Here is a 24,022-nt window from a genome sequence, read left to right on the forward strand (position 1 = left end):
GCCTGGTCCTGTTTCTGCTCTTGGGAACCAGCCATGGAGCGAGTAGACCACAGGACTGCTCAAGGGTTACATGGTAACTCCTCACACATGGAGTTTGCTCTCAAGAGCTAAGGTCCTAGCAGAACTGGCTGTGAGAAGTCACGGCTGCATATTCTTGGCTGCCAAACATCCACATTTGTTGGCAGAAACCATGATAGGCCCACTGGTGTTCTGGTATGAGAGGTCTGCTCTGCCATCCCTGTAATATTTTGGGAACAGTTTGGGTTGGGGAGTCTGTGGGGATGTGGAACAGACAGATCCTGGCATGGAACACAAACTCTCAGTGTTCCCAGGCCAGAACATTTATTCTGCAAGTCACTGCTAGATAGCAGGATCCTCTGATCAGCAAAATCCCAGTGGGAGGCATGCTGGCTAGGAGCAGATTGTTGGTGCAAGTCTTTGAGTTCCTTCCTGTGCTTCAGGTCACTGAAGACACTTCAGGAAGCACACACAAAGCAATAGGCACAAACCCTAGGCTGCAAGATATTTCTTGCTCCTACCAACCCAAGAGACGATACCAAAATAGAGTTGTTCTTATTGTGTCTATGGGAGGCAGAACTTGACGTTTAAAGCAATCTTACAGAAAACTCTGGGCTTTATCTTCCCATGACACTGGGGACTAAAGGCCTTATCCCTTTGCTTCCCAGGTTTCCCATCCTGGGAAGAGTTCCTGAGCATAGAGCAACACACACAGCTTGTGTGAAAAGGCCTGCCATGGGGGCAAGCGCTTGACTCAGAGTCTAATTCAAGGTGACATCCATCACTTTTAGTAAAAAACCCTTAATTTATGAACCCTCCTACACTGGTGAGACAGAAGTAAACAACCTTTACTCCCTGTGTCCTTCACAGACATGGCACTGTTCAAATACCACAGGAATCTGCAAGCAGCTGGACAGGATAAGTTACTGTGCCTGGTTTCCCCAGGCCCTCTGGCTTCTACTGTCATCGCCTGCTCAGACATTCCAGACCTTGAAAGAGTTGTGTACAGGCCTATGGAAAGTCCCTCTGTGACATGGAGAAGTCAGGTATTGGCCCCTTTGGGGGTGTAAATCAGAAAGAGAGGAAGGTGGAGAACTGGTCCAACTGTGGTGGTAGAGATGGGGTGTACAGAGATGCCTTGGGCCCTGTGTCAGCATTACACAGGTAATTTCTGGTGCAAGGACAAAAGCAGGGGAAGACAGGATGACACATGCACCCTGATGTGCCGAAGCTTTCTCAGGACAATTCTCTGTACTGCAGCTTGCATAAAGTTGGTGATCCAAGTCTGTCTGGGCTGCACTGCTATCCCCAAGCTGCAGCCCCTGAAACACTACTGCAGGCCCCTGGGCCTCCTGCATCAAGCTAAGATGCTTCCCCTTGCTCTTACGGTCACTGGCCATGAGATACCACTGAGCACATTGGCCATAAGCTAGGCCACTAAGCAAAACTGTGTCCTGTCCTCTGAGGACATGCAAAACTAGCCATGAGACACATGATGCTTATAACACACAAAGGCCATATCAGCATCTAGGAGATTACTTAGCACAAGAAATCCATGGATCTAGACGAAAAAAAAAGAAAAAAGAAAGGCTCACATGCATTTCCAAGCCAGAATGGTCTTGGGAGGTAAGGAAGGGGATACCTGGGGTGAAGAATTCATTTCTCCTGCACATGGGGTGTCTCTGCCCTGTACCGCTCACCCCAATCTTTGCAGCAGTATAGTTCGGCAGGACCACAACCCTGGGAGAGTGGGCTGCTCTGAGCCCTTCTCCTCCAAGCCATGTTTGTGTCAGCACGCCCATCAGTTTGAGCTGCCCAGCCTCTGCAGGCCTGCAAGCTTGTGAACTACCCTTGGTTTTTTTTGTTCTCTGTTCAGGAATCTTTGTTTCTCCAGTCCTTGTCCCCCAAGAAAAGCTCTGCTGAACTGTTCTCTTACCCTCTTACGGCACTTTTTCCTGAGAAGAAAACCTTTTAAGTGTGATAATCAATGACTGTCCTCGATCCAGAAGGTATATGACAGGCCCTGTCAATTCACATCTGATTTTCTATACCTGAACACAGTTTATCATGCTGTGATTTCATATACCAGCCAGGACTCATGAGCTGAACAGGCTTCCCCTCTGCCATCCCCAGCCTTCCAGACCAGGCTGAAGCAAACTGTCGCTCCTGTTGCTGCACAACAACCAGCCTGGCCACCGCAATGCCAGAAACAGCAGCACGCCTGGTACCAGCGGGAATGCACTGTGAACGCAGAGGCTGGTCTTGCGTCCTTACCTCTTTCCCATCAAGTGTCACTCTCACTTTGGGTAACCTCTGAGTGCTTATGGATTTATCCACCTCTGGGAAAATCTTTCTGCATCTTCTCTACACTCCTACCTGCTCCTAGAAGCACCCTTCTCTCTGGATGCTGCATACTTGTTTTGAAGACTTGGACATTTTGGAAGAGGTATCCACTTATCCCAGTACAGGCAACAGAGTATGTGTATTAATTTAATGTATTTTTCATCTCAAAAGATGATTACTCAAAAGACATTTATCGTCAAGGCACTATGAAGAGGCTTTAAAAGAAGAGACAACATACCTGCAGGTTCTTCTGTGCTGCTGGCTGCAGTGGTGGGAGGAGCGGCAGGGATCTCTGCAGGAAAGGGCAAAGCAGGCAGGAAAGGAGAAAATATAAAAGAAGGAGGTGTTAGTCCAGATCCCAAGAGCCTGGGCCATGCATACACCACATTTGCCCTTCCTAACCACATCTACAATCAAGGTGTGATTGTAGTCTTGCAAGAACCTTAGAAGACTGCACAGACTTCCACACCAGACATACACATGCTAGAGAATTATGCCTCCCAAGTGGGTGTGGAGAATGGTATTTTACACCAAAAATTGTGTCTTGTGGCTAAAAATAACAGGAATGTGGCTAGGTGATTCCAGATTTCTCCAGCTACTATCATACAGCTAGCCAGCTAACTAATGTGGTGCCAGAGCCAGCAAATGCTGTGGTGTACGCTTACAACCCGCTGCAATTGCTAAATCAAATAGTTTAGTTTATCCACCACAGTGACGATGTGCTATTGCAGGGGCTTGGAGGGTGCACAAGCCAGGCAGTGCAGTACAACTGATGGCTGCGACGCGTCCAGCCCCAGTGGAAAAAAGGAAAAGGGCACTTTGCTGCCTTGTGCTATCCTGGGGTGTCCCTCCCTTCCAGCTGGTGTTTCCGTTCACATCTGAGGAAGTGCTATCTACATCCCACTCCTTTTCTGTGAGATAGGATGCAAGTAAAGTGTTGCATCTATTCTCTGGGACAGAAATGTTATCATCTCCCACATTTAAGGGAAATTCAAATATATCTGCTGCCAATGCAGTGGCCCCTGGTTTTGATTTTGGGCGGGCTTTGTGTACAGAGCTGAAACCGCATAATGTTCTGGATCTTCATGCCCAGTTCTGACTGTGCTTGTTGATGTCAAATGGGATGGGTTGCAGATGGAGAACGTTATATGGTCCCAACTTCAGCAAGATGATCTGTTTTTCCCCAGTACACATATGCAGCTCTCATTAATGACATCTTTTGCATATTCAGGGCTCAACGCTGCGATTTCTGTGCATCCATAGGAAACTGGGTGGGGGAACAGCCTACCAGTCAAAATCCCTTGTCTGATTTTGAAAGTGGAATTTAGCCACGAGAGAATCAGAGCAGCTGGTGGCCAGTGTCTGCCTCCATCTGTGCTCGCGTGGCTCCCTCAGGAACCCACCCAGCCGCAGAGGCACGGCGTGCCTAGGTCTGTCTGCATTGCAGTGACTGCGACTTACATGGGTGCAAGCCCAATTAGCGTTACATGACTTTTTGCATTGCTCACCCTCATGCAATCCAAGCCAGGCAGCAAGCCCATGTGAGATGCCTGGTCTGTAATTTGGTGGTAGCTGAACAGCCAGCCCAACTGTGCCGAAGCTGGTGGTTTAACGGGTGTTCATGCCTGCCAGTGTGGGCTGCAGTGGAGGCAGACCTGACATGCAGTCTTGATCATTCCCTGTGAAGTGATTTTTATGTGGCCATAAGTCTCTGGGGCAGGGAAAATATAAGCAATGGTAAATCAGAGAGTCACTGTGCTCTTGCTGAGAAGGTGGATAGACTCACGCTATGTATGTTGTATCGGCATTCTCCTAGTCCCAGATGTGACAGCAGTGTGGATAGGGGTGGAAAGCAAGTGCCCTCTGCTATGCATGTATAAAATGTGTGTGTGTGTGTGTGTGTGTGTGTGTGTGTGTGTGTGAATTACACATACACCCACATAAGATATGCTGACTGACATTTTTCAAGGATGAAAATGTGCTCTTTTTCTTTTTCTTTTTTTCTTTCTTTTTTTAAGATGAGAAAATCATGAGTGGCCCATATGTTCATTTTAACTGCATTGACCTCATATAGTCAGCATCAAACTCCCAAGAACTGTGCAGTGACTTTATAGGCAGGCTGCAGCATTAAAGTTCTTTGAAGCACATTTCTATGAAAAGCTTTGGCCTCTTGAAAAAGCTATTTTATAGTGACAAAGAATTGAACCCAATAACAGGAAAAAAATTCCTGTAGGAGCAGGGGCTGAGAGCTGTGGGGCAGCAACATCTCGCGTGGGTGCCAGGCAGGCGGTGGGACCCCGACCTCCTCCCCGTGCAGGGCAGCGCTGCCAGGCTCTCATGCCGGCGCGCAGCCTCGAGCCTGCTGATTTGGCAGCTGGCATGAGCGCAGCCCCACTCCGAATGCCTGGTTTGATCATGTTGAAATCCTGTGTCTGTCTTTATTTAGTGCAATGAATCCCAAGGGAGGTGATGCAAGGAACAATTTACCCTCTGATTTACCATGGCCCTGGGGGAACGATTAATGATAAACCTTTGCGCATACTTGCTGCAAAGCATACCGGAGCCGTGACTGTAGCATCTTGGGGAAACAGGCATCTGGTCTGAGCTCTTGCCGTCCCATTGCGACATGGGGAAGAATGAATCTCAAGTGACCAAAAACCACCGTGGAATGCATGTTTGCTTCAGTAAGAGAAGGTGGAGAAAGGCTATCTACCCCACAATTTGGCAACGGCCGCCCTGTGAGGCAGACACTGGGGGTGGACAGTGCTGGAAGAGATCGTGGGTTTCTGGCAAAGACTTGATTCTTTCAACCTTCACCTTTCTTTTCCTGCTGGGCCTTTTTTCCCCTCTTAACAGCCTGCGAGGCAGTCTTGGCGGGGAGCAGCCCTCGCTTCCCAGCCTGCCTTGTGCACTGTAATTTTGATGCATCGTTTCAGTGAGGCAGGTGGAGAAATCTAGCGTGATGCGTGTGAGCCCCTGAATGAGCCAACAACAGCAAAAGCAGCAGGCGCGGAGAGGAGCACTTGGCTAAAGCGTGTTTTGCCCAGGCATCGAATGCTCAGCAGGATGGGTTACCGTCGTAGCCTGAGTGGGTTCAAAGGGGGTCAAATGGGAACATGGAGTTTTGCAGAGGAAAATGCGGTGGTGGAGAGACTACGGGAGCCGCGCCTGCTGCTTGTTGCTGTTGTTTTAAGAGCAGATGGAAAAAGCAATCTTGAGAATGCAAACTAAAAAGCAAAACTAAGGAACCAAGCAGTAAAACAGCCCGTGCTTCTGGCTGGATTGTGTGAGTGTAACACACCAGTTAGCAGCCTAGGTGCTATCATCGGCTGCGTAATTATGACAGTGGCTCCATCAAACCAGCAGCTTCTCGGATTTGAGCTCTGTGCCATTGCAGCATAGCCTGATTTTGGAAAGAAATTTTGCTTATAGTGATTTGCCACAGGATCCAGACCTGATAAGGTACCACAAAGCAAATGCGCTCTCTGGGCACCTCTGGGGTCTACAAAGTGAAATCACAGATTTCTTGAGGGTTACCAGCAAATTCGGCTGTAGATGCACTCACACAACCTACCCAACATGACAAATGAGCTACATGGAAGCCAGGGTTGTATTTTGGATGTATATGTGCCCATTTTTGCCAGTGTGCCCGGCTGGGATTCTCCGACAGCTCCTTCCCCTGCTCACTAGCCATGGGCACATACTCAGCCCGGGGTTAGTAGTCTCACAGCCCAGCAGAGCAGCAGCTGAGCGCGTGTGCATTGCTCCTGTGGGTTGTGTTAAAGGTTAATTCCACTATGCTACAGACATGGAAAAAGCAGTCCACGTACTTATGCAGGGGGCAATGGGCGATCGGCTTTGCTGGTAGCCTTTGGCACATCGATTGCATGTGATGCCCGTCACGCCGTCTTTACAGGGACACTGGCCCGTGGTTTGGTTACAGGTTTGGCCCGCGGCGCCCACGGGGTGGCAATCGCATTCTGTGGGGGGAACACACAACAAGAGGGTCAGTGCAGGAGACGAGAGCAAAACCCAACGACGTGGTGGTAGCGGCGGCTCGCGGCAGGGAGGACAAGATGAACTGGGCTGCTGCCAAGCGCAAGGCGTCTGCTCTGGCAGCTCTGGTTCCACCTTCTCCACGAATGTGTCCTCCAGCCAGCAGTCACACTCACCTGATACAAAGGTGGCATTTGGCAGAGGGGGGTTCAACAGCTACCACTTGGGTGGAAAGGTGATGGGGGTGGCCCAGCTGCAATTAATCCCACTGAGGAGACAGTAGAGGGTGTGGGGACATATTTCTTGGTCAATACTCCTTGCTCTGGTGGCCTGTACCTGCTTATCTGACCTGGGGTTGCAACGTGGGGAGTCTGAGGCTCTGCTCTGAGGACACCCCACCATGGCTGCTGCAACAGCAGCATCCCAAAAGTGCTGGGAAAGAGGTCGCAGGACTTCAGGAGTGAGGGGACCAGACAAGGCGGCAATGTGGCAGGACTCGGCGAGCTGCAGTGCCAGCTGCCCCCGCTCCCAGCCGGCTCTGACCCCCCTGCACGCTCCCTGGACCAGTGTTGGGGCATAGGGAAGAGGTGCAGAATCAAGGAGTGTTTCAGTGCAAGAGATCTCAGGCAGGAAGCAATTGCTTTCAGGGACGTTCTGAATTCATTTCACGTCCGATATGAAAAACCTCTTTTCAGCGCTGTTGCTCGAGCCCTTTCCCTGCTGAGCAGCATCCCTGGCAGCTGGTGGTGCGGGCGCAGGAAGGAAATGCCCTTGTGGGTTGCACACAGACTGGAGGACCTGCTGTTCCTGGCCAGATGGATGGAGGCTTGACTGCGGAGCTGGGCAGATGTGAAGGGTTTGGCAGGGGATGTAAATACTGCACTTGAAATCATTCACCATCTCATTTCCCACAGTGGGACTTACCGGCGCAGCTGTTTGTTAAAAAAAAAAAAAAAAGCATTGGGGGCCTGTTATCATCACTGCTCCAAAAGGATTATGGCCTCGCACATTTGTTAACAGCCCTGATTTCTAAGAGCTGCGAGCTCTGTGCCAGACTGTGGTCTGCCCCTGCTGAGCTGTGGCAGGGAAAGGCAAGAAAGCTTTCCTTTTCTTCTGCAGCATCCTCAGGATGGAGCCAGCCAGAACCCTGCCTGGGGAGCACTGATCCCTCTCTCCCCAAATCCCTCGTGGATGCTGGTTGCCAAAAAGAGGATTTGGGGGCAAACCCTCCCCCCCTTCCTTGCTGAAGACTGAATAGGCCTGGAAGGGGGCTGGTCTGTGGGCAGGAGACCTGCCCGAGGGCCTCCAGGAGCTCCAGCTGCTGGGCATGGCTTTCAGACACCCCAAAATCCCCCCGTAGGAGCATGCTGCTCCCATGAGGGTTGGCGCTGAGGGCTTGCACACTCCTGAGATGCTTGCTCTGGGTCTGAGACACATTACACCTGTCCCATTTGGGAACAGCATCTCATATCCAGCTGTTCCTTGTGCCTGGTGCTGAAGATCAGATGTCGCTCCCCATCTTTTGTTATTTTCCTGGCCAGCTGGACCAGGACCACATACCACTGCCCATCAAAATGCCCCAGGCAGCCGGGAACACATCTCTTTGAAGCTGTGCCACTGAGCGAGGGGCCCAGGAGGCAGAGGGCTGGGTGATGGTGGGGAGAGAGGGAAGGGGAGTGGATTTCTCACTGGGACATGGATACGTCCCTCTGGGTGTCCCCATTTGCATGCGTTGGGGTGCCATGTCGGGCCTCGTGGCCCTGCTAGCTGCAGGCTCCTGCTCGCCCCTGCCAGCACCTGCTGTGCAAGGCTCTCCCTTCTCCCTGGGAAGGTGTGCGACTCAACCAAAGGCCTGCTGTTGTGTGCCAAGGACTGATGTTTCCAACTGTCCTGAAGGGCAAATAGTGGGAAAAAAATTGCAAGTGAAGAGATTTGCAGCCAGGAGAGTGTGGCCGAACTGCCCCCTGGTACCACCAGGTGCTGCTGGTGCAGATGTGCATACTGTGGATACATCCCAGCCATGCTCACTGCCACAGTGCACAGCTCATCCCGATACACGGCCAGAGCATCCTTCTCCAAGCCCTGCCCCCATCACAGCCCTTCTTTGCCCATCCTGCAACTCCAGCTCTGGGCTCTGGCTGCACCGCACAGAAAGCAGCCCCGACCTCCATGTGACAGCAATAATGTCGGAATCCAGAAGCCCTGGCAAATTCTTGCAGTTATTCCTAGTTACAGTCCTCATGTGCCAATACAAAGCCATCCCTCTATCCCACTCACTGTCACCAATTTGCTCCTGCTCACTCCCCCAGCGTCTCCCAGTTTGACCTGTTTTGCCTGCTGTGGGTTACTGGGCAGCACCTCCTAGGCTGGTCCAGCACCGCAGGTTTTGAACTGTGCAGGGAAATCCCCCTGCACTAGGATGATGCGAATACTCATTCCCTTCTCCGTGGCCGGGGTGTCATGTCCGGAGGGTAGCCCAGCGGCCAGGTGAGATGGGAGAGAGGTGAGAGCATGAGCAAATTGCCTGGCCCTCAGGTTCCAGCAGAGCTACACAGAAAGAAACGGAGTCTTGCCAAAAAATGATCATTTTTCATACAGGAGGGTGGGGAGGGAAAGCTTTTGCCGCTCTTCTCCTCCCCTAACACTTCTGATTTGGGCTTTTTGATTAAAAGTCCTATTCTCCCACCTATGCCTCAGCCACTTGAAAACCTGGATGTAGTAGAAAACGTGATTTTCCGTCAAACTTATCAGTTTGCACTGGAAACTTTTAAACAGCTCCTTTTTAACATTAAATCAGTGTGGTTTGTGATGAGCACAGAGAACAAGGCGAAGTGCTCTTTTAGGTAGGAAATGCTGCAAACTACAGCCACAAGAGATGGCTCAAAAACTGCTGTGGGAGAGGAAATCAAAGCACAGTGAGGAAAAGCTGGAAAAAAGCTAAAAGGAACAGGAAGGAAAAGAGTTAAAGAGGAGAGACCAGGAGACAGGACAGGGAGCAGAGAGGCAGGAGTTAAAATGAATGTGAGCAAAGCAGGGAAGGGTTACACAAGAAGAGGCAAAGGGCAGGAGGAGCGGAGAGGAACATGCCTCATGTTACATGCTGTTCCCCTCTGGGGCTGCGTGTGCTGCTTTCAGGCATCGCCTGCAAACCCCCATCCTGTGAGTAATCCTCACCCAGGCGAATGGATTCCACTGATTTCAGTGGGACCATGCTGATGAAAGAGGGAAAAAAGAAAAAAAAAAAAAAAGAAAAAAAAAGCCTTTGCGATGAGTAAGATTTGCAGAATCAGGCTCTTGGAGGACAGGCGCGGGTCTGCAGAGCGCTGAGCTCTCTTTTGGACACCACATAAATAAATGGAAACGCTGCTTCCTTCCCTCATGAGGTAATGCCTCGGCACAGCTTGTCCAAAGCTGCCGTGGCTATTTTCACAGCCGTGTCTGTCTGAGGTTTTCTACTCTCTCCCCGTTGGGAGCCGGACGCCCGCGAGGGCTTTGCAGTGAGGGCGTTAACGGCGTCCCCGCAGGCACACATGACATGCCCAAGGTTGCAGAGCAATTGAGTGCCAGAGCTGCAAATCACCTGTCCTTCATCCCAGGGCTGTGCCAATGCTCCATGGGAGACACCCCCATCTGATAGTGGAGGGTTCCCTCCGAGGTGCCATAGGGCTCCGTGGGCTTTAGGATGTGCTTTTTGTAACCAGTCCCAGACTCTTGTTAGCAGCATGAGGTCACACTGCCAAAACGCTCAGGACCCTGAATGTCCAGGACGACTGCAACATCCTCAAACATGTGAACCCATTTTGGCTTTTCTATCTTCCAGAAAACCCTTTGAATCAGCAGCAACTCAACTCTTCTAGAGTGGGGAGGTAGGAACTGGCCCAAAGAGTGCCTGCAGATGTACATACATACTTGTGGTCCCTATCCCGGAGGAACTGAACCACTGCCAGCAATTAGAAGCAATTAAAGGCAATTTGCAGTTCCTTGGCCAGTGCAAACACTTGCAGCCAGCAATTACAGGCTCTTCTCGTTCCCCAGCAATGAAGTAGCTGAGCTGCTGGTGGTTAATGCTGGTTTTTCTAGCATGATTCAAATTCCTTTGGGTTGTAACCCCAAATTGAGGAAAGAATACACTATAATCACAAAGGGGATGTGATTAGTGCAAACACCTTTTTGGCATTCTTACTGACAATGTGTCATGGACCTTTTGAACATGTTTTCATGCCCATACTTTCCACAGATGCAAGTGTTTGTCCATAACTCACTGCGATGCAGAATATCTGCAGTCCCCAGCACCAAGTGAAGCAGAGACCATGAAGCAGCAGAGCTGAGAATTCATCACGAATTGCAGAAAGAGGGTGCCTGGGACATTGTTAGAGATAGCAAGGGGGATAACACCTGACTTTGCTTCTGTAACCTCATGCCTTGCACAAAAGCATCATTCCACAAAGGAAGATGCACTGCTCAGGTGAGCATGTTGGGAGAGGAGCAAACAAGAATGGTTTTGATGCAAAAAAATTGTATGTCTTTAATCTATTAGTTCACACAGCAGCAGGTAGAAGACAAGCAACTGCAATGATTTAGTAGCTCTTTCAGAAAGTTTTTAAGAAAAACTTGTGGTAAGTATTTGTGGCAGTGATGACCAGGAATTACCAGTGAAAAATAAAGTTCTTTCATGCTTAAGAAACTGGCTATGGAGCAGAAAACAAGAAACAGGTGCATATGATTAGCTTTTAATGGGGAATGAGGGTAGCAATTCAGTTGCCTCTGTCCACAAAAGCTGGTTTCTCTTATAGGACATCAGTCACCTGGAAAGCAAGGAGGTAACAGCATTTCTAGATGACCAACTTCATTTTGGCTAGCCAAGACTTGAGAAGACAGTGTAGGTCTTCTATGAGACCAGTCCAAGCTGACTTAACGGGTGATGGAGTAAGAGATAAAAGCCAACACACAGAAGGATGCATAATTGGAAGAAGTGAGCAGAATGGTTCATACACACTGAAGGGTCCCAATTAATTGTAACCACTCCAGAGAAAGATCTAGGAGTCAATGAAACATCTGGCTGATTGCAATGGAGCTCAGAAGAGCAAACAAGATAGGCTGTATTATGAAAGGGGTAGAGAGTAACACTGAATATAATATCATGACACTATAGAAATCAATAGTGCATCCTCAGCTGGGAAACCGGAGTGAAAGGCACAGAGAGGCACCCATCTGAGGGTGATGGAAAAGATTAGAAGAGCCTTGCCAAGAGACGATGGAGGGCTGCCAAGTAATGCACTGTGCAGAGAAGGTCAGACAGGTGCTCCTCTTCACTGGTCCTTAAAATACAGGAACAAAGGGACATTCAATGAATTTAAAAGGCAACCTTTTTCAATGATAAAAGGAAATGCTTCTTTGCACTGCACGTAATTAACTTGTAGAACTCAGGCTACGAGACACCATGGCAAAGACCCAACAGGATTAGATAGGCCTATGAATGAGAACATCTGTAGTTACATTAGCTGGGATTAATATATATACGGATATAAGCACTCCAAGCCAGCTACTAACTGCCTGCAGTTAGGAAGAAATTTCCCCTGGGGGCAGGCTATTGCAAAATTGTCTGCTGTAGAGTTTTATATCTTTGTCTGAAGCTTCCAAGACAAGCCACTATTATATGCATGCATCTGGAGAGACAGACCATTGTCTGCTAGAGCATAAGCAATGGTACTTTTTATGTTTCAGCTGACATTTGGATGGTTTGGGACTAAAAAGTCTGAAAGCAAAACTTGAGACTGTTCATGAAAGGATGCAAAATTCCCTGGTAAAGTGTTTTAACTTGCGGGGATCTATCTGGCTTTCTGAAGGTTGACAAACAGCATGACAAAAATGCAAATATTGTTCCACCCTTAAATTTTGGTCAGAAGTATTCCCAGCTGCTAATCTTCCTCCTGCCACATGTGTTGAAAGGTAAACAGAGGAACAAATCTCCAGGATTAGCTCTCATCAAGTGTGATGTTTTTTAGAGAAGGTATCTGAAAGGACCTGCATTTTTTGAGAATTAGCATCTTCCTGTTTTCAAGGAAACTGTTTCCTTGGAAGTTTTTCAGGATGATGAAAAATCCATTTGACCACACAACAGCAGAAGAAAAAAAGGCTTGATTTCACTGTGTGTCTAGATTTCTTCATGTCACAGTGTATCTGCAGTGATAGCATATTGCTTGGGATGTCCAGATTTAAAACCCAGTGATTGAATGATTTGCACTGTGCAGCACATTGAGCAGAAAAACAGCAATGAGTTAAACTGAAAAAAGTTTATCTTCATTTGCAATAATCGTTGATTAAGGTTCTTGTTCAGAGAAAGATCCTTCTTCAGGAAATCTTGCTCATTTTTAAGTATGAACTTAAGCCTCATGTAGCCAATGTGGCTTAGGTCCATATTATATTTAACAATATTCTTAAATGCTTTTCCAGAATCATGGCCAAAATTGCCTCCTTTTTCTTGCTTTCCTTCTTTCCTCCATAAATGCCAGCTAGAGTAAAAAAGGCAGCTACAACAGCTTTCTACTGGAAAATGCACCAAAATCAAACTTCATGTGTGAAAGCTTTGATTTGAACAATATTTTTAATAGAAAAATGTCAAAGCAGATCAATTTAAATTTGCCTGTTGCTTCAATAATGCAACATGCATCATCTTGATGCAGTAAACATATTTCACTTAGTCTTATGTTTAATATTTAGAGGTATATTTCAGATATTATTACTTAATCATGTCTCTGGGTTGTTCTTTTTTTTTTTTTTTAATGCTATTCTGTGTTTAGTTCAAAAGTTTAGTTTAAATCTTGATTCTAGGAAATGTGTCTGGCTGGCTAACGCAAGGTGTGTTGAACTCCTGGGGTGCGCACCCTTGCCCTCCTGTCGCTGTAATCCACATAAAAGGTGATCCCAACCTTGAAGCTCAGCTCGCCACTGTCCTGAAGTCCTGACTTTGGCAGGCTTTTGCAGCAAATTTCTTTTGGCTTCTGTGTTTGGAGAAACAATTTGAAACAAGCAGCGTTCCTTCCTTTGGAGGCTTCACCAAGTTAGTTTGGCCATGGGTGTTGTCTGAGCTCTTGCTGCACCTGAGCAGTTGCAGGGAGGCTTATGCCACTCCTGCAGGGATGGGTCAGATGGTGTTTAATGGCAAAGCATCTTGACCACACAAGATCCCACAGATTTATGCTGTGGTGAAGGAGTAGGGGAAAACTGGCATTCAGTGTGTCCCCTGGCCTCCTCCTGGGCTGTGTTGCTGCATCCGACTGCAGCCATGGTGCATGTTGCCCCATTTATTTTTCCATTGGAAAATGTCAATTCTGATCAAAGATGCCCACGGGCAGGTATGCAGGCAGAGAGCAGCTCTGGCAGTGGGATGCAGTCTCCAGGCCCTGTGTCTACGCGTCTCTCAAATCAAGACAATGTTCAACCCGCTCATTTGGAGCGGGGGAGATGGTTGCTTCTTGTGTAGCTGTACCATGATGAAGGGTTGCTTGGAGGAGAAAGAGAAGACTGGAAAATACTTTCATTTAGATTAAAAAAAGTAAACCACTTTTTTTGTGCTGATGCATTTTTAGCCTGGTTCCTAAGGAAATGAAGTTTCTACAAGCATATTCTCCCACTAATAATATTTCAGTCAAATCTGGCAGCAGAGCAAAAGTATCAGAGATAATGAGGTTGCCACAAGCCTCATGAAACTAGGTGGCTGCATAGATGAGAGAGAAACCCTGGAAATAGCTCAAGAGGGGGAACCTTTCAGTGTGTGCACAGCCTTTATCAGACAGTAAAGAATCCACAGAGAGGAGAGATATTCTAATGCCCTAAATGTCTGAGAAAAATTGTAGTAAAAACTCCTGGGACACAAATCCAGGGGTCACTGATTTTTTTGATGTTCAGAGAACTATATGTTTAACTGGAAAATATCTTTCCCTTTTTTTTTTTTTCTAATGAGAAAAAAATCTTTTCAATTTTATTATGCTTAATATCAGAAAAAGATACGCTGAATGACCTGGACTGAAATTTGTTTTAATGTTCAATTCTTGACAGTTTGGAGGATTTGTCACTCTCTATAACTGATTTGAAACAGGAAATTATCTCAACAGTTTGAAAATATTTATGAGGAAGGCAAATTATTCCCTTCCTTTTTTCTGTCTCAGTGACATTCAAAAGTCTGGGTATGCAAATGAACTCAGCAATTCTTGTTCTGAGCCTCAGACCTATGATGGAGAACTGTTTTTTTGCAACAGTGGTGCAAATTCCCCTCTATTATGTCTCACACCAGGTACTCTGTCACTTCTGAAAGCCACAGTCCATATCTGCCCTTCAAAACTACTTTTGGATCTGTTTCTGCTGAAAAAACAAACCCAAACTTGAGAAAACCACAGTTTTGAAAGTTGTAGGCCCCAGACTTAAGATGTAATTTTCAGAAATGCAGAAAACTCACAGCTCCTGTCAGGAAATCAATATGGTCTAAACTTTCCTGAAAAATTAGATCGTTCAAATACCTAGCATGGCTTTGGGACTCAGCCTGGAGATATCTCTTGGACAGTTTTCCAAGCTGCAGTAGTGGTGGAGAAGTCAAGGCTCCTTCTGAGGTCTTCAGCCAAACCTCCTCCAGTGACATCTTGGCCTCTCTGAAGTAAGCAGAGCACCTTGCACCCACCACACTGAGCCCAGGACGTCTCTGGCAGTTTCTAGTACGGCTCCTTCTCTTTCTGGAGACCTTTTGCATGCTGTTTCAGTTCAGTCCTTCCTGCTCTCCTGTCGTAAAAGAAATGAGAGCTATCTCTTTGCCACCAAGATGCATCTCAGGTTAAACCAGCTCTCTTTGCACTTTCCTTTTCCTGGGAGCTCCTGCTTTGGGTCCCGGTTTGGCTCTGTTGAACAGGAGAAAGTGCTGGCGGGAGTCCAGCGTGGTGCTTTCCACAGGAGGGTGTCTGGGAGAGCTCAGCCCTTGGCACCTTGGAAGGCACACATGTGCTTTGCTGCTGTGCCAAGACCCGATCGGGGAGCTGGGGACATTTCCGATGCGAGGGGGCGCATGCCGGTGCCGGATGCTGGCCTGGAGAAGCCGAGCGGACGTATCAGAGTGACGCATGGAGATTTGCGCTGGAGGTCAGGCCCTGTCCCAGCGCGATGCTGTCTTGTTTATGTCCAGATGTCTTCCCAGTCTGTTTGAAGATATGTCAAAGGCCCCTTCCGCACCTCCCCTTCCCTAAACTAGGTCTGTTTTAAATTTTACTTTAAATGTGAGTTAGTCTCTACCAATACCAGGAAGTCCAAAAGAAGATGTTCCTAGAAGGGAGGGAAGCTTTGCTGAAAAGAGCTTGGGAAGTGTCGACGTGGCTTTCTAGAGGAGACCGGGGGGCCCAGGCATAGAAACAGCTCCCGCTTTCCTGACGAAGGCAGGGAATGCTGACATTCCTTTGGAACTGCCCGGCTTGGTGGATGAAAGGACCTGTCCCTGTTGAAGAGTAAGGGCTTGCAGAGGGGTCGAATCATGCAGAGAAAGCGCCTGGGTGGGAGCAATATGTGAAATTATTGACTTCCCTGGAGCTTTAAGACAGCTGCAGCTTAAGCATATTTTTGGCATTGAGGTGAATTGTTCTGATGTTATCACCAGGCACAGACAAGCCTCTCTCTCTCTTTCTTCTTTTTTTCCTCTCTCTCTCTTTTTTTTTTCTTTTTTTGGTTAATGAATTTGTAGGCCAACTTCTGGAGACCGTAGTGCACCAGAGCACAGACATGTGTGCTCTGTCTAGGATGCGAATGGCAGAGCTTCCTCACAGAGACCGATGTCCCTTGCTATTCCCTGGAAAGGGAGGATCCCACAGGTCCTCTCCCCTGTGCTCACTCGCTCTGAGCATGCAGGTTTTGATTCAAGACTGCCTCAGATTTATTCCACTGAAATCAAATGTCTGTTTAAATGCTGCTGTATGCTGGGGGGGGCAACCTTGATTGGAAGCCAGAGAGAGAAGAAAGTCAGCAATGAATTTGCTAGGAAGATCAGACAGCGGCATTTTACCCTTGTTCCAGATAATTTGCACAGAAATGCAGAACGAGCACCAATGCTGGAGCACTTCCAGGTACTCAGAGGTGCAAATCACCCTGAGACAAGTTGAAAAGTATGAAGACTTCGATAAACAGGGGTTACAAATGTGAATTCGGGGTTGATAGTTGTGGTTCCTAAATGCTCTGGGGCACAGACCCCAACAACCACACATGGTAGTATCCTCACACGTTGGGTGGAGGTGATGGAACAGCCCTCGGCTTGGAGACGAAAGGACTGCACAGAGCTCCTAACATTTGGTTCGTTCCTTGCTGATGGCTCACGTAGATTAGATTTAATTAGACAGTCCTTGGAATTGGAACGCATGCATGAAAGGGAGAACAGGACTGAAGGTTGGCAAATAGAGTCCCATCTGTTTTGAAACAATTAGAAAGTGTCTCAATAGCTGCATTGAGCCACAGGAATATTCCACCGCTATGATGCAGCAAACTCTTCCTGCTCTGGGTCACACATCAGCGGTTGCTTAGCTTTAATTAGATGCTTAAATGTCGTTAAAATCACATATGTGTAAAAGCTGGCATGACCACATAGAGGTGTTTCATCAAGCTGGAGTATTCATTAGAAAAAAAAAAGTCACTCCTTTTCCATGCTTTTGTGCTACAAACTCAAAATATTTTAAGAGTTTCTGTAATAATTGTGTCCCTTTTCCAGGTTGGGACCCTTCCAGCCCAAGTGGGTGAATGGTGTAGCCCTGCCCAGGGACACGGAGGCCCTCCGTGTGCCTTGGAGGTGGCTGTACTTTATGGTAGACACACTCAGGCCTCCTGTGAGATGTGGTGCCTGCTCTGCATTGCTCCAGGACATTTCCAAGGACAGTGCCTGTGCACACAGGACAGATTAAAGATGCAATTCTATGAACTTTCTCAGATTGGTCTGTGTGTTCCTGGGAGTTGCTGATGGCAAGTTTTAGATGTAGAAACATAAACCAGCACTCAACACTTGTAATAATATCAATACAAAGAGTTATGTGGCCTTTGGGAACAGGGTGACTGAGGCATAGCCACTAACAAACGCAGTATAGAAACATAGCTAGAAAGTTAATACAGCAAAGGAAGAGCATGCCCTAATGAGAAAATAAAGTCTGTGTTTTACAGATCAGTGCCATGAATGTCTGGGCCTTTTCCAGTGTTTTACAGATCAATGCCATGAATGTCTGGGCCTTTTCCAGTGATGTCATTTTTCAGAGATGACCAAGTCTTGATGCAAGAACTTGATCCAAATCCTGCCAGCACTAAGGGCTGGCTCCTCTCTTATCTAAATGGTAGCTCCAGTTGGTCTTCAAAGAAGAAGAATAGATGAAAAGGAAGGGAAGGAATCTTGATAATGAAAGGCAACTCCTTCAGTGGCATTCATAGACCATATTGCCTTGGACTTCATTGTGTGAAAACACACAAGCGGGACTAGAGATGGGGATAAATACAAGGCTGCTGTGGGGACAGAAACCGTCTCTCTTAGGATGCAGTTCATCTACTTCTAAAGTGGACATCAAGGGTAGATCTAACAAACTGATGTCTAGAAGTGCCTAGTTGCCTGTGGTGATGGGATAGAGTCTGGTGACCCACGTACACAGAGATGTCTCGCTACGATGAGGAAAGGCAGGGACATGAGCCCTGCCAGGAGACATCTTCCAGTGGCCAAGCCAGTCCATGGCATGGCAGGGTAAGTAAGTCCTAATTCCTGCTCAGGAATCCCCCAGACAGTCGCTGGTTGAGGTGTTCCTTTCGGTAGTCCCTGTGCCTTTGGGATATGATAGTTGTGAGCTTATCTGATGCTCCCAGCTCTGGGTCTTGGACTTTGGGAGCAGGAGATATCTCCTCAGGCTAGAGGGACACTAACTGCCACCTAAGCCTGCAGGCAGCTGGATGCAGAGAAGCACCAACAATGCGGGTCCTCTGCCAGACCACACCATGTCTGCCAACCCACCTCTGGTAACGGTGGCTTTGCCCCGCATTGCAAGGAAAGAAAACACAGGCTGATCCTCCATGTTCTCTCCACATTCTTCATCAGGATGTTGCTTGTAGGAGCCAGAGGAGGACAACAGTGGGAGATCAGTGCGGTGCTGACTGTGGAGCCCCTCCTCAGCCTTTGCTCCTCTTCCTCTAATATGGATTTTACCCTGGCTGCCTATTGCACCCTCAGCTTCTCAGTGAAGCTCCAGGCAGTAGGAACAAGATTCATCTCCCTTAGCTTTAGCCATGTTAAAATGAACTCTGTGCTTTAAGCTGATCAAGCAGCTCCCTCTATAGTCAGTGGAGAGAGACAGGGAACACGTCCCACTGTCCCATCTCCAGGCCTCTAAGGTCATCTCTAGACAGCAGAAGGAGCCACGGGGTCCAGCTACTTTAGTCCACCCCCCTACTCCAAATGCCTGCAGCTGGGTGGGAGGAATCAGCATCCGTACCCATCAAATCCAGGAACTGGAGGTTCAACCCACAGAGACTGCAGTCACTGTCTCTCTGTTTGAACCCAAAGTGTTTCCAAAAAGTAATGTCAAAATCTTATACCTTTGGGTGTACAAGCCAGCGCGGTCAGCTAAGTTGGGAATGCTCTTTTGCATAGGCCAATAATCCTTCAAAACAAATTTAAAATTCTGCCAGGATCACCAAAGATGTGGGGCTGAAACAGCATGGTGGAGGCAGGCAATCCCTTTTTTAACCAAAACACTAAGTCTTAATGAGCGTGATCCCTCCAGGTGCCAAATTCTGCCCCTCCACAATGGGTTTACACTGGCAGCCTCAGCAAAAGTGCATTCACAATGCATATCATTTGTCATCTTTTCATCAAAAAGTGTGTAAATCCTTTCCTCAAAGTGCAGAGTTGTTTTATAGCAAGGCTATAAAACCCTGCAGAGTCTCTGTTCCAATAGAATTACATTAGTGCCAATAATCTGGCAAATATCACGAGTGAATTTAATCAAAAGAACTAACACCAGTGCCGTGATTTATAGCCGCTCATGATGGAATGGAATGGACAGAGGTTTGCAGGACCCAGATGTGAAATTTCACTTGCAACATCATTTGGAGCAGAGAGAAAGTGAAAGAAATGGGAAGCACAGTTTCAGTGTTTTGGGAGCTGTTCAGGCTCTCACAAAAAATCAGTGAGAAAGAACAATCTACCTTTGTTCCAAGTTTTAAAAGATGAGCATTCAACTTTTCACATGTCTATGTTTTTGTGGCTAAAACTTAAAAAAAATGTCAGGGTGACAGATTGCCAGGAGAGCCCCCACACCTAATGATGTACCTAGGAACCAGATTTCAGGGCAGCTGCCAGAAGGAAGGACCATCCTATTCCTGAGCCCACTGGAAGGAGGCCGCTGATCCCCCACAGCAGAGGACCAGGCCTATCATCAGACTCTCCAGCCCAAGCATACCCTCATGAGGCCGAGCAGAGATCATTTGTGTAGTCTGACCTCAAAACTCCAGGGGAACCCGAGCCCTTGCTTGAGTAACTGGTGTCTCTCGCTTCGCCTGACCACCCACCAACAGCGGTAATAGCGCTCCTTTAACTTCCAGCTCTGTCCTGGTAGGCTCTGGCACACTCCCAACATTGCCACTTCATGCAATATCCCTGCTCCATCTGTCATTAATTCCTTTGCATGTAGTTTACAGAGTTCATGACATGCTCTGCCTGTTGCATGGCTCTGGGACACGGCATCTCTGATCGCTGATGACTTTTCTTTTTCTGTTTGCAAGAAAATAACTGGAAGTGAACAAATATACAGACAAGCAACATGGCATAACTGCACCACTCTTCGATTAACTACCATCAGGTTAGAAGTCGTCTTTAAAGCCTAACTTCTTATGACCTTACAAGTGCTGCTAAGACAATTTTAGTTCATTAAAACATCCTTTAAAAAATTTGAGGTACATTTCCTTATAGGTTTGACTATTAAAAAAATCATCACCCCGGGAAGGACAGCACTGCCTAGCTTCGCTTTCTGTTCACAATTCATTTCACTGTCTGAACTTACACCACAGTCCTTCAATAGGTGCAAAATTTGTGGCATTATCTTTTTCTTCAGAGTTAAAGAAACAGTCAACGTGCAAACTTTTTTACACTCTGATAATTTGGAAAAAATAAGTCACCCAAACTAGGCATTCAAACCATTATTTAAAATAACACAACTTATTCCACTATCATTTTCTATTATGTGACGTTAGATGCATTATGAATTGAGATACATAACCTAGTCTATAGGATGGAGTAAGAGATGAGAAACACAAGTAAAAGGAAAAACAGTTTAGCTGAATGTATCTGTTAGGCTGAATTAATGAAGTTGAATTAATGCAAAACATCTTCAGCAGATCTTTCATAGAACATTTGTTATAAGTTCACCCTAGCTAACATATGCTTGCAAGGGTGGTTAAATTTGCTGCATGCTTCCTTGACAGTTCTCTATCAATTCACAAGACTATTAAATGCATTTTGTTTAAAAATGTTATGTGTAAAACATGAACGGAGCAATGCAATGGTTGAAAGAATCAAGTCTTATAGAGAAAACACAATCTGCCATGTGAGATGAAATGTAAGGCAGTTGTAAAGGAGATGGCAGATGCTACAGAACAGTTAATTTCTTAATTCTAAACACATTCGGTCAACATGAGATTCTGGGAGAGCTTTGCCCATAGACAGATGGCTTGGTGAGATGATAAATTAATATTGTTATCAATGGAGAAATGGCTGAAATTGTTAGGTGGTAGTTCTTTTTAAATGCCTGTTTTTAACAATTATGTCAGAACAGTCCCTGAATCAGTAAAGAAAACCAGGGAAAAAATAGAATCCCCTAAATCATCAACAGACCTCAGGAAAACTATTTTTCAAAGGAACATCCTTTGCTGTAGGAAACTTCATTTCATCTATGTCTGTATAGGACACTGGATTACGCCGACAATAAACCATTCCAAATGCTGTGAAATTGTCCTAATACCCTGAGAGTAGGGGAGCTGATCATTTACTAAGCATATTTATCACACACCTTTGTATGTGTTAGCTCCAATAGATGCATTTTTGTTATAAACTGTGAGGGGGTTAGAGAAGGATTTAAGTTTGTCGATCTCAAATTTCAAGAGAAGGAGCAGTTCAAGAAGGCAATGAGATAAGAAAAGAACAATTGCAAAGTGCAGTTAATAGGGTGATTCAGCAAATGGGAAAGGCAGCCTTAAAGGATTGCAACCCATTTGGCAAAGGCCAGCAAGCCTCGTTCTCAGGTGCTCACTTGGGGAAACCGAGGCATGAGCCATGTGCATGGGGAAGGCAATGACCAGACAGTGTCTGTGGCTGATACTGTTGCAATCGCCGCTGCAGCGTGAGAAACACCTGGGCCAAGAGATGGTATAAACCCTGTGCGCTGGCAAGGCGGAGGCACATGGTGCTTAGGTGCTCTTGCAGGAAAATTACTTTTCAGAGCAATTGCCTTAGCTGTGGGAAACATTTCATCCGTGTTTGCATAGGAGAAAGGCCCTGGCCCTGTGCGCTGGGTCCCGTCACAGGGAAAGAAAAGCAGAGCAATGGGCTGCCCTCGCCCCGGGCACAGCGGCATGTTCAGGGGCCGGGTTTTGCCACCCACCCTCTCGCAGGCTGGGCCCAGAGCTTTCCCACCCGTTGCCCCCGCTCCAAGGCTCTGCCTTTCAGATTAGACGGCCGTGTCATCAGCCTCCTCCAGCCGCGAAGAGGTTAGCAGGTGCGAGGGGCCAGGGAGACGGGAAGGATAAATGGAGAGGACAGGATGGCTGGCCGGGAAGGACAGCGGGGAAGGGCAAGAGTGAAGAAAGTCCTTGAAACCTCCTCGAGGCAGTGAGCGAGATAGGGAGCATCAAGCATGGAAAACAGTGGGAACTGTCCCTTTTCCTGGGACAAGCCACCATGGAGGGATGAAAAGGGCAAGGGAGCATCAGACCTGCCCTGCAGCCGAGCGTCTCCTCCCCTCTATGGGCTAGTGTGTGCACCGGTCATACAAACTAGGCAGCAGGGTTAGGGCATATACGTATATATATATATATATATATATATATATATATACACACAGATACATGTATCTCTGTGACCCTGTGGCTAGAAGGGAGCACTCCTCTCCCCTGAGATCCCTCCCTGGACGTGCAAGCCCCTGCCCCAGGAAAGCAGCTGGGACAACCGGGGCTGAGCCACAGGAACAAGCCAGAGCCCTGGGAAGGAGTTAACTGTGCTTTGGGAGGAGTGGGAAGTCCCCATGCTGCCCCAGCCTTGCTTTAGGAAGCTCTGTGGTTTTGCATGTGTGATTTCTATTCCCTTCTGCCGTGCTGGTCCACTTGGAGCAGACCAAGTGTGGCGGTGCGCAGGGGACCCGGCCCTGGCATGGAGCGGCCGAGCTATGGTGGGGCAGGATGCACCGGAGCCTGGCTCTCGAATGAACCCAGCTGCCCCAAAATCTGGGTGGAGAGAGCAAAAAATTGGTTTTATTGTGCCGATGAACGTGGGGGCAGGACGGCGATGGTCTGCACCCAAAGGTAGTTTCAGGGCCCTCGGCGGATGTGGAGAGGGCTGCAGGGCGAGAGCGCAGGGCGCCCGTGTGAAGTGACCACGTGGCCCTGTGCAGAGCCGGCACGGCGTAAAGGGACGGGAAGGGACATGAGCATCAGGCCCTGCATGCGCGACCCGGCGTGAACCAGCAAACGCCGCTCCATGAAAGCCCGCAGCTTCCCGGCAGGCGGATGAAGGGCTCCGATTATCTCCATCTCTCCCCTCCGGCTCTATTAGAGGAAAGACCATGTGTTCAGAATTTCCCTTTGTTTGCTTCAACCTAATGCTTTGTTACTCAGGCTGCGACCCGGCCTTGAAATGAGAAATATGAATTTTATTGCAACACATATCCGCTCGGGATTTGCCAGGCAAGGCGCGGCTGTGCTCAGCGACTTGCGCGCCCAGCGCCGGGTCCCACGCTGGGACTGCCTGCAGCGCAGGAAGCCTTTAGCGTTCGCGTGGAAGCGGCTCGGCTCCCCTCTCTGCTGGGTTTTCGCAGGGCTCTCTGCTCTCCAGGCTCTCGCTGAGGCCCCAAAATGGCAATTTTCTATCCCCCTCAGAGCCACCATTCAGCTCTGGGCTTTGTTCACATCCCACCAACGTGCTCTTCAGCTGAAGCTGTAGCTTATTAGCAATCGTAATGCAGGGCGGTTTGAAAATGTCTTATTGAAATCATTTTTACAAGGTGAAAAAAGGGGGAGTAGGACTGTCTAAATAAGTGATTTCTTTTTCTGTTTTGGCAAAGAGGGTCTGTTTTCAGTGGAAAAAATATGAAGAAGCGTTTTCATTAAAAAATTGAAAACGCTGAAGACCCAAAGCTTTCCAGCCAAAAATATCCGGCTCGGGCCAAAAAGCTTTCCTTTTCTTGTTGAAACTAGCGTTTAAAAAGAAAAGAGCTGAAGCTTTCTGTGGGAACCCCCAACATCTTCTAATGTGATTCCTGAACTTTTGTTTGATTTATTTAGCTGTGTCTCAGGTTCAGGATTTATATCTTCCAGCAGACATCTGAGACTTAAAAAAAAAGGTTAATTTTAAGGAGTTGCTCTTATTTAAAACAACAGAGCATGAGGAAAACGTGCGGAGAGGCGG

At 47.6% G+C, this 24,022-nt stretch overlaps 1 protein-coding gene across 1 annotated transcript in view; it reads right to left on the minus strand.

Annotated features, from left to right (window-relative positions):
- Positions 1 to 24,022, minus strand: part of NTN1 (netrin 1) — a 117,893-nt gene that overhangs the window by 30,601 nt on the left and 63,270 nt on the right. The window contains exons 3-4 of the mRNA XM_067308295.1: positions 6,192 to 6,341; positions 2,600 to 2,653 (exon numbers count right to left, since the gene is read on the minus strand). Of these exons, the coding sequence (XP_067164396.1) occupies positions 2,600 to 2,653; positions 6,192 to 6,341 (204 nt within the window). The remainder of the gene's footprint in view (positions 1 to 2,599; positions 2,654 to 6,191; positions 6,342 to 24,022) is intronic.

This window comes from Apteryx mantelli, chromosome 19 (genome assembly GCF_036417845.1).
Source record: "Apteryx mantelli isolate bAptMan1 chromosome 19, bAptMan1.hap1, whole genome shotgun sequence".
In the NCBI taxonomy this organism is placed as follows: Eukaryota; Metazoa; Chordata; class Aves; order Apterygiformes; family Apterygidae; genus Apteryx; species Apteryx mantelli.